Below are 15881 nucleotides of genomic sequence, written 5' to 3' on the forward strand. Positions count from 1 at the left end.
AGGACATGTGTCGCGATTTCCAGTTTCGCTCTGCATTAAGTTAAGAACAGTAGGGGGTTGTTTTTGTTCTTAACACATCAACCTTGTTCATGCTTTGATCATGACAGTCATGATGATGAAGTCTCAGCCTGGCTAAGGTCACCAAGGTTTGATGGGGTCATGAAAAACCTGAAAGGTCATGGAATTTGAGAAAATATCTTCTTCCAGGCCTCTAAATATTTTAAGGTTTTTTAAAATGTCAGTTTTATAAGAGAATTAAAGTAAGTAGCTATGTACAAAAAAAATGCAAAAATATGTAATGTAACCTTTGAACATAGACAATGACAAATATTAGTCATAGAAACTGCCTTAGGGGCAAAGAATAATCATGGTAAGGTCGTGGAAAGGTCATTGAATTCTTCCAGCAAAAATGCAGAGGAACACTGGTTCATGAATTTCTGCTGCTGCTGGTAAAAATAGAGTCATATGTTGTCTGTTGTCATGAGTCTTAGAAGTCTGATAGATCCGCAATGAGGATGCTGTTTTTTGCAGGAGCAGTATGTCTTCATCCACGATGCCATCTTGGAGGCATGTCTCTGTGGCGACACCACCATTCCTGCCAGCCAGCTCCGCTCCGTGTACTACGACATGAACCGCCTGGATCCGCAGACCAACTCCAGCCCCATTAAAGAGGAGTTCAGGGTGAGGAGTTTTGACATAATAAGGCAAATAAAGCACTGTATGCAAATAAATAAAGCATTACCTCAAGTGCAGGTTGAGTTCAAAACAACAGTAAACATGTTGTCTCTTGATGAATGGCGTAGTCCCCCTCTGCGCCAATCAGTAGCAAGTATGTCACCTTGGTTTAATCTGTAATCGTGGCACCCCTCCTTGGACCAATCAGAGTTACATGGGATGCATCGCCCCCCTTAAGTTTCATCACAGTCGCAACAGGGGAGTCAGAGCTATCGCTAATGTAACTGATTAAAGAATTGCATTGTTAATTACCATATTGGGAGATAATTAGCACGCTCAAGACCCAAGTGCCTACCTTCTCGCGTCGGTATGACAGCATGTAATTCTGCTTCAACCCTGACAGACTCTGAATATGGTGACTCCCACGCTGCGGGTGGAAGACTGCAGCATCGCCCTGCTGCCCAGGAACCATGAAAAGAACCGCTGCATGGACGTCCTTCCGCCAGACCGCTGCCTCCCGTTCCTGATCACCATTGACGGCGAGAGCTCCAATTACATCAACGCCGCACTCATGGATGTAAGGGTCAAACACAGATGAGAATATTTCACATTTTACAGATATTCACTGGCACAAGTTCAGGTTCAAGTTCAAGTCACCGAACAAAGCTATTTTTATACCGCTTTGTTCTGCATCCTGCGACTGTAAACCTCCGTTCGGATTCTTGCTGACTGAATTCCTGTCATTTTTAAGTGGTAAATTGACACTGAGTCACAAGGGAGCAAATTGACACTGAAACTTTCCCACATGTTGCTATTCTTGTCAAACGCTAACCGGTGATGTCAAAGCAGGTATTTTGGCTTTGACAGTTAATTGCAAACATCGTGGTCTACTAAGGCCACTGAGCAACGGCATTGGTACTTCAGCCTCTTACACAACAGATTTCTCTTGGTGTGATTCTTTTACATGCTAATATTTTAAATACCTCAAAATAAATGGATAGTCTGTTGTGGGAATCCAGCGTGAAGCAGAGCTATGATCTTGAGACTTAAAATTTTAACTTTAGTTCAAGGATTCAATGACTTTTAGTTCTCACATGCACACCACATGATGTAGAGTGAGATGTAGCATCACAAGACTGCAAAAGACAAAGAAAACAGTACAATTTGTAATATAAAATACCGCCTCTTTCCAAGCCACCCACCCACAAAAGACCAGGCATAAACCAAACAAAAGGATGTTTATTGAAATTTGCTGACAAGTACAGACATGTGTTATACAAGAGGAAAAGTTAAAAATAAATTGTTTTTTAAATAGTTTAAATAGTTAGTTTGTTATTAGCACACCTATAAATTTAAAGATAATTGAATTAGGACTATTAACAGTTAAGATGAGATTCAAAGTTTCAAAGCTTGACCTTTGAAACAGCAGTCAACAAAATAGAAGCTGTTCTGGAGGTTGTAATCAAATCACATGTAGCTGTCATAGAGTTGTGGGTGTTGAAATTGACATTTTTTGAGTATGTTAAGGACTTTTTAACATACCCTGTTGGCTTAAAAGTTTAGGTTCAACATTCATTCAATAACTGACAAACTCCACATGCTGATGAAGATGATGTGATATGATCAAAAGCTCCAGAACAGCTACTAAATAGCTCCTTAGATGGGATTGTTTTGTCGTATTAATTCAGACTAGCCCTCATAAACACACTTGAGACTTGACTCAAGGTAACAGCTGTTTTCTCTGTCGCGATGACTAGAATGCTAATGTATGTATAAATGCAATGTATGCAATGTATAGCAATTTTCAAGTGTTACATTTATTCAGGGTGGACCTAACAAAGAACACCTTGACAAAGCACGTGTCCAGTGATGGACTTTTTGGCTCCTGCCTGGATTGAGCAGGTGACCTTTCAGGCACAGGATGCTCTCAGTCACCACCGGGCTATCCTTTGGAGCCAGGAACCACATTAAAAGTGCAGCGTCCAAATATAATCTCCCTAGACATGGAATCTCCATTAGAAAACTACACTCAGTGTGAGGCAGGTCAAAGGATGGAGGTCATTTTAAAATGGTTATTGGTTTATTTTTGGTAAGCTGTCAGCGTTATGGGACGTGTAATATGCATGAGGTGTATTTAGCGACCGTTTTTAAACCTTTTCTTTTTGTCTTCCTCTATTTTCCTCACTCTCCTCCAGAGTTACAAGCAGCCTTCTGCATTCATAGTGACCCAGCACCCGTTGCCAAACACGGTGAAGGATTTCTGGAGATTGGTGCTGGACTACCACTGCACATCCATAGTAATGCTCAACGACGTCGATCCGGCCCAGGTAAACCCGACCTGATATGTGTTCATATACGCATACACACACACACACACACACACACGCAATACACAAGATAATCCCTCAGGGGATATTGCAAGAAGTGCACTCACAAACAGATGACAGATGAAGCAGTTCCTTTCATCAGACGTCCGTATCTAATAAAGTCATACAAAAGGACGGCGTGGGAACTGGATTCAGAAAAAGATTGCTTTTTTTTTGTGAGTGTTTTCTTCCAATATGAACTTAGGGATGTATCTGTACTGTCAAACACATATATAGGCTGTGTGTATACAGAACATGTTTGAAATAAGGTAGATGTTGTGGAGTGGAAGAGGACTTGCCATGAAAGTGCGGGTAGATGGAGAAACAGGCCTGTGGAAGAGACTCTCCAGATTTCTCAGCCCGAGGCTCTGTCATAACACCCGGGGATCAAAGCCTGAAGCCAGGCTGCTCTCCCCATCCAAATCCCCTTTCCCTAGGTGCCTGACTGACTGGCTGGATAGAAGAAGGCCTTTCATTCAATATTCTCACTGTAGCCAGCCAGTCAGCCAGCCAAGGAAACAGCACAGGTGTGAAGGGAGGTAGGGGGGCAGGCGTAGATGGAGACGAGGGAGGTGGAGGTTTCCCATCTTCTCCATCAGCATCTTTGTTTTTGCATCTGTTGAATTTGTCAAGTTTTGACAGGCTCTCAAAGGAAGCTAGAAAGTGGTGCTTTTGCTGCCACAGAGACTGGATATGTTTGTGCTTTTTGTGTGTTAGAGAAAAGAAAGCGAGCGTATATTTGTCTGTCCATCTGTATGCGTGTACTCAGGCCTGTTATTTGCATTCTTCTCAGGTAGTCTCCTTTTCCCTTGTTTGTTCATGACTCAGTATGTAGGCATGTCTGTCAGTGCAGAATCTGTCCATCTGTGTGTGTACGCTTCCACTAGTCAGATTTAGTGCTGTGAGGCCGGCAGTGTGCTCTGCAGGTGCATGTTCTTAAATGGGCTTTCTCTCCTAAGGACCAGAAATAGGGGAGATTTTTCGGCTCTTATGATCCTGTCCCGGGGGTTTATTTCTCCCTCTGTACTTTCTGTGACTGCTTCGTAATACTACTTCACAGTAATCTGTTTTTGTTTAGTTTTTTTCAAATAATTTACCAATCGTATACTTTAAACAGTTGAAAGATGAGCGAAAAATAGCCCAGGTGAAATCTTTAGATAAGTTATTCTGTCTGTTCAACACTTCAAAAGCCAAATGTATTAGATTTACAATGATTTGAAAACAGAAAGCTGCCAATGCTCACATTTCCAAAGCTCAAACCAGATCGTTTGGGTGGCCTTTTACTTGATTGATGGTTTGTGATTCTCAACCAGGGTTGTTTGTACCACAGGGAATGCTTACAATATTCAATACTGCAATACTGCAGTTCATACTACATGGAAAGATGGTGGAGTAGCTTAAAGAATAAACCAGAAATTTTTAATTAAAACATTTTTGTCCACATACTGAGTCAGTTGCAAAATCAGAACACCATGGATTGTGAGAGTGGGTGAGAAGTGAACAGAGAAGTCTACACAGTTAGCTAAAAGTCATGGATAAATGGCTGAAATAGCTAAAGTAGCTAAGTAATAGTTGAATAGGTTAATGAGTTAAAAAGTAATGGTTAAGCAGTTAAAATAGTTAGCTAAAAGTAACTGATCAAAGGTTGAAAAACTGCAGTTAGCTTGAGCTTAGCCAATATGTTAGCAAAGTAATAGAGTAATGGATAATCGTTTGAAATCTTAAACCATAAACATAATGGATAAATTAATATGTCAATTATTTATCAACCATCTTTTAAAAAATTAATTTTGTTTTTACATTTTTTTCTTCACAGAAAAGATTTTTCAGATATTTCAGCCAGGAAAATAAATTTACAAAAACGTTTTTTTAGAAATAAAAAATGTGTGTTTTTTTTCTGAGGACATAAGAACAATTAACCAAGGATTTTGAGGAATTTCTGGATGATTAGTTGAACAAAGGGGTTACTTGACTAGGAGAAAACTCTCTTAGAGTGCTTCTGTGTTTAGTGTTTATCAAAATATTCCAGCTTTTGTCTGTATGTTCTCCAGTGAAAAAGCAATTCACTATATTTTTTTAAAAAGAAAGCACTTCACATTCAATTAATTCACCTTCTTTCCTTCTACCTCTTATTTCTTATGATTCATGTCCTCAAACTTAATAATTCCACATACCTTTTCAACAAATGTGTAAGGTTGTGAAATCATTGCCTTTAGATAAAAGCCATTTCGATTCTGAAACTAATGAATCATCTTCCATTTTCTTTGTTATTCTTTGTTTTGTCTGTATGTATGTGTGTGTGTGTGTGTGTGTGTGTGTGTGTGTTTGCTGGTGTACCTGAATGTCTCTGCCTGTGAATGTATGTCTGTGTACGTGCCTCTTTTTATTAGTTGTGCCCACAGTACTGGCCAGAGAACGGAGTCCACCGCCACGGACCCATTCAGGTGGAGTTTGTCTCCGCCGACTTGGAGGAGGACATCATCAGCAGAATATTTCGGATCTACAATGCGGCGCGGGTACGGTGACACTCGAGGGTCATGCACCAAACCTAAAAAATAATTTGCTTAGGAGAAAATAATGTCGTTTTCCAGCTCTGCTGCCCATTTATTGTAACTTTTATAACTTGTTTGTCCACCCTGTGGTGATCACAACAGCCAATTTATTCTGTGACTGCACACCTAACACATCCCACTCATATGCCAGCCTGTCCATTCAAGCTGTGCAGAGGCAGAGTCATTCTGTTCTTTAACTATGCCACTGCACCAGTGATTGGACCGAGGTGCGATTGCCACAAGTCACATGTCTTATTTAGACAGCTTTTGAAAACATTTTCACTCTTAAAAAGGTAGAAACCAAGTTGAATTCTTTGGTTTTTTTCCTTCAATCAACACCTTTTTGGGTAGCACTTCAATCTAATTTAAAGGTTCGGTTCAGCTCTGTCACTGCATGTAAATAGTTTTGGTTTTATTAGTCAAGTAGTCTGAGATTTCCTCTTCTACCACAATAAAATACACTATGTTCTCATTACTCTAATCCAGTGGTTCACAACTTTTATCCTTAAAGGACCCCTTTTTGACTCCTGACTAAGTGACATATGTTATAGATATTTCATACTATATTCAAATCAACTAACCCAAACAGTGAACTCAGGGAAGTGCAGGAAAGTTTGTGTAAAACGAGCAGATTATTTCCTGTTTAGGGAACATTTTATACAATTCTCTGTCTGTATTATGTATTTTTATGAATCATTTTTAACTTTTCTAATGCAGAATGATGATGTTTATCGGAGAGTGAAGGCTCTGTGAATATATCTTGTTTTCAGGTCTTCAGAGTCTTAATATCTTAAATAATAATATGAACTTCAAAAGTAACAACTTAACTTTACATTTACATTTTCTTCCCAGAGGTGAAGCTAATGCTGAGATATAGGCCTACTGTGTGTATTTTTTAAAGTTTTCTCCCACCGATTACAACCAAGAAGAACTCGCGACCCCCTGTAAAGCTTTGGCGACCCCTAGTGGGGGTCCCGACCCCCTAATGCAGTGAACGTCAACTGGCCCGCCAGAGATTTCCATCCAGCCCCCAGAATATTACTGAATTTAGGAATAGCATAGTGAAGAGGAAAAAGTTTCTATATTTATTTATTTTTAAATCAAATGAAAGAAACGCCCTCTGAAAAGTAGCTTGTGCCATAGCCTGCCTTCAATCAAAAATGACGATAAACTCCTTGCTCTCATTTAACATCTTTTATTGTTTCACATGCTCATTTAATCTATAGTCGTTTTTCATAAATGTCAAAATTGTCCTTGCTCAGATTATATTCTTTAGCGACAGCAGGTACAGCATTTCTAAAAGTTGGCACTATGAATACATACTTATCAGTCCATTTTTCATTAAAGTTGCGGTTCTCTGCATCAACTTTCCGCTTAAGGCTCTTCGAGAGTGCTATTTTTCATGCTTGAAACATATTCAGAAGGCCTTTCTCCTGCCAGTGTTCTCCAAAAAACTACGACACTGCATGTGACAGTGATGGACAGCTTGACAGCCTCACAAATATGAAGCCTAAAATATCCGCTATCGCCCCCTAGGGGCTTGCTGCAGTACAGGTAATATGAGTCTGTTAACACTGACAGAGGCTAAAAAATAACATAAATTTGGAATGAAAATTAGTATATCAAATAATAACATATTACTTAGGATACAATACTCATTTTATTTTATTTTACAAGCATCTGGCCCTCAGTGTCTGCAGAGAAAAATTCTGGCCCTTGGACAAATGTAGTTGATGACCCCTGCCCTTAAGTTTTCATAAGATGAATTTGAGGGGTCCCAAGATGATTGATGGGATAGGAGAGTATTATGTGTCTTCTACATGAAATTATATATATATACATTTTTTTCCTTTTCTCTAATACTTTTTTCTAAATGGTCTTACCCTCTAAGGCCTCCAAAAAGGAATCAAATGAAACAATTTCAGTAGAAAAATCACCTTTGTCTACTGCTCACAACTACAGTAACAGACATATTGAACCTGTGAGAAGGGTTCACATGTAATGTAGACGTGTTTCATTTTAAAGGGAGCCAAAGAGATTGGGAGCCAGTGCTCAAAATCAGTGCTTCCCCAAACCTTTTGTGGCTAACACCCCCCTTAAAATAAATGCTTACTTGTGACCCCTTATTACAGGTTAAGACCTTAGCGTGGACTTGATTGGTGAGCAGCTCAGTCGAAGATGAATTTTTACTCCTGTGACTGTTTTACTTAACTTTACTTAAAAAAAACAGAAAAATATGAATAGAAGTTACTTAGGTGTGGTCACAGATGGCCCTCAGGTTGGGAACCATTAGACAGTTCACCGACCTGTGAACTGTACCTTCTAATGAAGCAATAATAATATGAAAGCTGTTGATAGTGTGTCGACCATCCAGAGCAAGAAGGACACTGATTCTGGAAAGAAAATTTCTTAAAGTATAGTAGTAGTAGATTATGTGAGCACCACAAACCAAATTCAGTTCACTGTGTATTGTATTTTGGGTGAACTGACCCTTTAACTTTGAACTACCAGACATGGCTGCACAGAAAGGGTCCTGACCCGTGGCAGCCTCACCTGCAGTCACCTGCGTAAGCTCCTTACCCCTACACAGTCTGGCCCTGCGTTTCTCAATAATCACTCCTCATATTAACGTGTCCTAGCAGCCTCTGGCCGGCAGAGGCACCACCAGCATGTTAAGTTGAATACAAATTAATCACACATGATCACTGACAAGTGTTATTGATCGATATGTCTGAGTGTGATGTAGAGTGTCTGTATCTTAGATCTTAACTATCTGTCTCCAGCAATAACTGTGCTCATCTATCAACCCGTCTACCTGCGCATTCATCTTTCCAGTGACTCTTTGTGCCCTTATCCATCTCTAGTCCTACTTGTCACTGTCGTGGCTTAGCTTAGCCCTGCATCTTTACAGTCTGATTGCATCTTTGCACAGCAGCGATTAACCCCCGCACCCCACCCCCTTCTCAATGTGTTAACCTAGGATAACCAGTATGTCCTTCCCCTTCCAGCCTCAGGACGGCTACCGTATGGTGCAGCAGTTCCAGTTCCTGGGCTGGCCCATGTACAGAGACACGCCCATGTCCAAACGCTCCTTCCTCAAGCTGATTCGACAGGTGGACAAGTGGCAGGAGGAGTACGACGGGGGCGAGGGACGCACTGTGGTCCACTGTCTGTAAGTTATCACAACACACAGTGCAGAGGGGATGCATTGGGTGCTGGCATTAAAGATGAAACATCTCCACCTACTGACTGAAGAGCTATACTGCAATCACAAATCTGTGAAACTCCTCACCCCTCTGCCAGCTTTATTATCAACCTTAACCTGTCTCTATTCAAGTAAATATAATCTGATTAAATTAAATTATTTTAATTATATGTCATTTTCTAATGCTTTGCTTTTTTGTGACATCCCTAGGAATGGAGGCGGCCGCAGTGGGACGTTTTGTGCCATCAGCATTGTGTGCGAGATGCTTCAACACCAGCGCTCTGTAGATGTTTTCCACGCTGTCAAAACACTACGGAACAATAAACCCAACATGGTGGATCTACTGGTGAGGAAGCATTGGAGCATTACCTCACAAAGCACCAGATGGCGTTCATAGGGGGGAGAGAGATTAAAAAATCCAAACAGAAGGGACCAACATATCCTGATTTTTAGTCCCTAGTATGGGTCAACCACTAGCATTTTTTCATTAGACCTTCAATACCTGGTTAACGCCCACCACTTTCAAATTCCTCTATTGAAATCTCTAATGCAGGCGTTCTGTCATAAATGAATAATAACCACACCCAAACCCAGATAATCCTGATGTGCAGGTGAAGTACTCCCTGCAGTGATTAAATTGATCTTTGTGTGTCAAATATGTGGATTACCCCTTTAAAAGTCACTAAATTCCACTTGTGGTCAATAAGTTACCAGATGTACCTGCATCAAGATATTTTACATCTAGACAGCAGTTAAATCAATTTATATAAATATATCTATCTGTCTTATTCAAATAGGGTAATCCATGTTATACATATGTGATTACATTCACAATATTTAACTTATTGATAAAGAAAGAAATATTGTTTTAATAATTTTATTTGTTTTTTGTTTGTTTGTTTTGTTCTGTATATATCCATGTTTGGATTATCAAACAGGCTACAGATCCTTTTTAGGAGCCACACATCTCCAGGGGCCCCGAAACCCTAGCTTTACTCGTGTTATCAGCTTCATTACCAAAGTTGCAATTTGATCAATTGGAAAAATGTGAACATTTTTGCACAAAATCAGCTGAGATGAAAAGGCCCTCCTGTTCTATTATCTAATTAGAGCATTGTCTTAAAGAGGACTCTTTTGGTGGCAAAGGAGCTGAAAGGCAATTACAAACAGAAACTAATTAATTTATACAGATTTCCCAGAATGCAACCAGTAGCATCCTTTCATTAGACCTTCCATTCCTGGTAAATGTTTACCTCTTATAAACTCCTCACCCCCAGTTTCTAACGCAGGCTTTTTGTCATAAATGTATAATTTCCATCCCCAGGTAAAAATGTCTGATTGCCCCTTTAAAATTCAATATATTGTACTTGTGACCAGACTTTACATCTGTCTGTGTCAAGATATTTTACATCTAGACACATTCATACACTGATGCACAGCATCAGGAGCAATTTGGGGTTCAAGATTTCTTGCTCAATGACTCTTCGACATCCATCAAGAGCCAGGGATCAAACCGCCAACCTTCTGATTAGTGAATGACCCGTTCTACCTCCTGAGCCACATCCACCTCTATAGGGGCCCTTCTGTTCTTTTTTGCACCCTAACAGGTTGATCCAGCCATGTACATCTCTCTAATGTTTTTGTCTCTTCCTGTCTCCTAGGACCAGTACAAGTTTTGCTATGAAGTGGCACTGGAGTACTTGAACTCTGGGTAACAGAGCTACTAAACCCACCAGAGACTTAAAGTTTGGGACTTTACAGAAGACTCACATGTGTGCATTGTGCTAAGTGTGTGTGTTACCGACCCGACAGGAGCGAGGTACACACACAACCATACACGCAGCTCCTTTGACCAGCTCTCTTCTTCTTCTTCTGGTCTTCAGTTGGTCTAGATGGGAAAGGTAGCAGAGTTGTACAGTGTTAAATATCGCAGCCTGTTTCTGTCCGTACCGGCTAAGGAAGCCAGCAGGAGCACAATGAAGTTTTTTTCTTTTTCCTCTGCAGTGAGTCGCCTCCTCTCTGGATCCCTCTTTCTCTCTGCCTCTATCTCTCTCAGCCGCCTGTAGTCCCGTGGTTGTTGCCTTGATCCTCATTGGACGACGAGCATTAAATACTCTCCAGTTTTCTGTGGAATGCGATACACTGTACATAATGTAATGTGTTCATATTTTTCTCTCTGATTTCTGTTTTTTTTTTTTTTTGCTCAGCTCTTTATTAAAAGTCATTTAATGCAGGAGCTCAAAGCCTAAATGTTACTAAATGTCCTGTAAATTTATGACTTCTAGATGATTATTGCTTCATACTGTATGTTGGGGACAGCTGGCTCAGTCTACATCTGCTTACCTTAATTCCTGTACAGGGATCCAAAGCTTTATTTGCACTTCCATTGAATTCTCGTTGTGCATATTGTACATATTTCTGTAGATTATTTATTCACGGTATGTACTTTTTTTGTGACTCGCAGTAAGTGACAATCATAGGTTCTATAGGTTTGGTTTATTGACTGTATTGTGTGCTCTCTTTTTTTTTTTTGTCATCTTGTGTGACAGATCAATTTCATTGTAAAGAAAAAAGATATTATATAAATGTATCTACAATATAAACATTGGATTATGTATTTCTGCCTCTTTTCTGAGTGGACCTGGAAAACATGACATTAGGGGGACATCTGTTGGAGAGATGAGGAATAACACTGTTTGCCACAGTTTTTTTTTTTTCTTCAGTTTAACTGATTCTTCAGATAAGAATGATGGCTCTTCTGCACATTTGCAAGTAGATGTAGCTTTGTTTGAAGCATATTTATTGAATGATTTTGAAGTCCAAGTTCTGACAGACTGAACAGGCACAATACGGGACCTTGATTGGACAACAGCACCACTTCAAACTAGTAAACTGTCAGTTCTCAAGGGCAGATTTTAGACACACAATCATATTCTGATGATGCTTTCAGTCAACCTCCGAGATCATTTAGTGTATGTATATAACATAAGGAATACTTGAGATCCAATAATAGGGTGCCTTTAAAACTACAGTATGAATGCATATCCTTTATGTTTTTGCCAAACAGAAGGTGGACACAGTAACATGAACACTTAAAAAATACTTATATAACAATATAATGCAATTCAATACAGCAGCCCTGCAATAAATACCAACTCTTTATGGGTCATATTAAATTTTTTTATATTTTAAGGAAGCGTTGATTTAACTCTGTAACTCTGTAATTAATAGTAATTTATAACTATGGTACTTTTTCAAGGTTGTAGTAAGTGTATTAGATGCATTGTATTGTAAAGTAGTTCCCTTTAATTCTTTTAAATAAGATTCACAAGCATTATGGCCCTGAAGAAATATTTAGTTCCTTTCATTTGGCCCATCCACACACTCCTTTTCAAAAAGTTTTGTACAAAAACAAGTTTTATATGTCAAATGTGCAATGACTTTGAGAAGTTGGAATCATAACAACACCTCTGATTCCTACATATTTATATATAAAAAAGAAAATGGGCGACACAAACCTGTTAGTCTTTATACTGACTCCTCCACCAGAGTAGACCTGAGCTTGTTTTCACAGATTAAACAAAGACTGACCTCTAAAAAAGCTTGTCAAGGACTTGTAGCACAGCTCCTCAAGTTTAATGTTAAATGGTTTCAGGAGGATTTGTATAATGTCAGTTACACCTTCTAGTGTAAGTGAGTAGTGTAAAGAGTATGCAGGGCATTCCCTCTGTAAAAGTGACTAAATTAAGTATGCTCAAATATCTCTGTTTGCATACTAAATCTGCTTGATTATTTTGTGGTGTGTTCATGATAAACACTATTCTCCTACACTGATTTGCATAAATGACATATAAATGAATTGTTAATTGATGGTTACACAGCTCTAGCAACACGCAAAATGAATGAAATTATTGGAAACACATTTATCTCTCTGTTTATGAAGTTAAATATTCCAAAATGGTTAAGTACATACATATACTAACTGCAAAAACTTGGGTATATAAATACTTTATTATATTAGGATATAATGTAATTGGGACAAAGCTAATATCAGTCAATTTGCAGTTTGTAAAGCCCCTGTGCAGATCTGCCTTCTTATTCATTTGACTTTTTCTCCCCCTAGTGGTGTCTCTGAGTGGTGTCTCCTCGAATAACTCAGCAAGAAATTAATGACATGTTAACATTTAACATTATTCAGTCAGTTACACAGATACATGTGACCGTGTCCATTTTGTTGTGGTACTGTGTCCAGAATAATCAAAAGATTTTATCTCTGAGCAAGTAATATTAAATCCAGTATATTTTTATGGAAAATGTCTTTCCCTTCACGGGTGGAAAGGTTGGGAGGTCTACACCAAGATCAGACTTAATCATATGGGAAGCCACCTAGGGACAGAGACATAATTATGAACTGCTGGCCAGCAGTTAAAAAGGGGCAAATTAAAGGTCTCAGTATTTTCTGACATGAAACAATTTTTAAAAAGAATTTCTTTGAGTGAGCAAATTAGCTGCCACTGTTTTGTGTAATTATACACTAACTAGTCAACACAGGTTACTCAGCTGTTCATATGTAAAAGAAAACTGCTTCATTGCAGCTCTGAAAAGCATTAATTCAGTTGTATGTCACAGCATGCCTTCTTCTGTATCTGTTCATTTTATTACTTTATATAGTAACCTTGGTATGGGGAGTAAGAGTATTGGCATTTGTAATTTGCTGTTAAATTAAAATGTAAACATCTTATAAAGCAATACAGATTATGGTTTAGGTCCGGTGGGACTGTGTAAAAATGACTCCAGACTATGAAATAAAAATAAAAATCTGCTATCTTTATCAAGAAGGCAAACATTTACTGTGTGTTTGAGTTCATGCAGCAAAATTATATCATCTGTCAGGCACAAAGCAGTTCTACTGGAGTATTATGGGGGTTCAATTCAGCCTGCTTAATGGTACATCAGTGGTGGTATTTGGGGAGGAGTAATTCATTCATCATCTGGTCATAAAACTGTGAGGCTTGAGACACTGACGGCAATAAAGTAAACTAAAACTAAAACGTTGCACATTCATATGCATTAAGGACACATCCGCAGCATTGAAGAGGAAATAATCTCAAACTTTCTGGCTAATTCACTGGATATTTTATATCTATAGTCCAAAGATTCAAACCTGCAAACCTCCAGTCACACTCCTGCACATAGCTTTTAGACTACCGCTCTCAAAAAAAGCTGCCTGTCTCTATCGTCACTGTGTGAAGGATTGGAACTACATGGTTTACATACAATTGTTTGATGGACAACTCTAACTGATTCTAGCTGTTATTAATCAGTACAGCTCTGCTGGGCTTTTTAAATCAGGAGTACCTTGCATTGATTGTTTGGTGAATATAATAAATGAGAACAGTGGGAGCTAATTTGCAAAGAAATTGCATGAATATGAACTCATTATAAAATCTGCTGGTTGAAGTTAGAGGTACAACCTGACGCCACAGTGTGTGCAACAGAGCACACTTCTGACTATATGCTGAGATAGACATGAAGCTTTCAACCACAAGAGGTCAGTGAAAAGGCCCTTTTGAGTTTGGTATTATGCTACTACTAAAAGATATATAATAAGGTGTTTTAATTGAGCATATATTATGCAAACAACATGCATCTCTTGATAATTCTACTGTTATTAGTCCCATAAATACATCCTTTGACTTGGACAGCTAATTAGAAATTCCTCTAGAACCCCAGCACAATATCCATGTTTTTCTGCATTATATACTGTAGCTATAAAGAGAGACTCTGCTAACGCAGCATCCCATTCCTTCGAAAATGTGATATTTGGCTTTTATTGGCTCTTAATGCGCTAGTTTGTCTCTGCAGGCTGCAGAAGCGCCTTGAAGACTCTCAGTTGGATAACAGGAAGGAATCTTTGGCACATCTTCATGGAAGCTGAAGGTCTCATCTTTTCCCTTTACAGAATGTTCCAGCTGGTCAGAGCTACAGGCACTGTGGCACCAGGGATAGTTTCATATTTCATTGCAAGACTGCTAGTGAATTATTTCTCTGTTCACGCATAGAGAGCGGGGAGGGGGGGGCTATGAGTTGGAGTGAGGAAGGAAGGGAGATGCAGGAGACTGGGAGCTGCTCCTGCTGCTGAGGCTTGATGTGAGTTGAACTGCTGGGAGAGTTCACACCAGATGTTCACTGAGCTGAAGTCCAGAAGCACAGACGCAACATATGGACACACAACACACTTACGCAGAGCTGCACAGTAATTCATGTTTGATGCAATCAGCAGCACAGATCTGTACCATTCACAGTAAAGAGAAATGAATGGAAAGACAACAAGAACATTGTGTTAATTAAAAATCAGTTTTATTTTCCTAATGACTTTTTTTTTATATATCTTATTATAATTTGGGGGCTTTTATAGCCTCCAATAGATAGGAACAACTGAAGAGAGACAGAAAAGTGGAGAGAGAGGGGAGGATCACATGCAGTACAAAGAGACTCCAAATTACTACAGAGAGACAAAAAATTCTACAGAGATGAGATGCAAAATTACTATAAACAAACGCAAGAAGACCACAAAGAGCCTCAAAACATCCCCAGACTCAAAACGTCTACAAAGAACTTTCCCACTGACACGCATGAAATCCCTCAAATAATTATTTACTTTTATTTCCCTGTAATGTTGTTATTGAAAGAAAAAAAATTTAAATAAGATTGCTTTTATGTATTAATGTGGATTTATCCAACAATAATTAAATATCCTAAAAACATGAATACAAAGACATACAAAACAACCACAGAGAGACTCTAAATGAGCACAAAGAAGACCATAAAGACACATAAGACTTCAAAAATGCTCAAAATGACCATAAATGGACCACAAACCACAGAGAGACTCAAAATTACCTCTAAGAAATTCCAAATACACACAAAGAGACTCATTATAACATTGTGACTAAATGACAAAAGTGACTAAAAATAAGAAAAAAACTCATTGAGACTCATAGCTTTATTCCACAACCTCAATTAGAATTTGACAGGGAGTTTAACTCTTATCCCAGACATCATTTTGCGAGAGTCAAGTTT

At 38.9% G+C, this 15881-nt stretch overlaps 1 protein-coding gene across 12 annotated transcripts in view; it reads left to right on the plus strand.

Moving 5' to 3' along the window:
* Positions 1-11415, plus strand: part of LOC127365723 (receptor-type tyrosine-protein phosphatase mu-like) — a 153221-nt gene extending 141806 nt beyond the window's left edge. For 10 of the 12 annotated variants that reach the window (XM_051404118.1, XM_051404145.1, XM_051404173.1 and 7 more), the window contains 7 exons: positions 532-681; positions 1079-1252; positions 2871-3002; positions 5432-5557; positions 8602-8765; positions 9009-9144; positions 10460-11415. In XM_051404118.1, coding sequence (XP_051260078.1) covers positions 532-681; positions 1079-1252; positions 2871-3002; positions 5432-5557; positions 8602-8765; positions 9009-9144; positions 10460-10513 — 936 coding nt within the window. In that variant the 3' untranslated portion in view covers positions 10514-11415. The remainder of the gene's footprint in view (positions 1-531; positions 682-1078; positions 1253-2870; positions 3003-5431; positions 5558-8601; positions 8766-9008; positions 9145-10459) is intronic. The other 2 variants (XM_051404152.1, XM_051404135.1) reach the window with 2 other exon arrangements.
* Positions 11416-15881: the final 4466 nt, after the last annotated feature.

This window comes from Dicentrarchus labrax, unplaced genomic scaffold (assembly GCF_905237075.1).
Source record: "Dicentrarchus labrax unplaced genomic scaffold, dlabrax2021, whole genome shotgun sequence".
Taxonomy (NCBI): Eukaryota; Metazoa; Chordata; class Actinopteri; family Moronidae; genus Dicentrarchus; species Dicentrarchus labrax.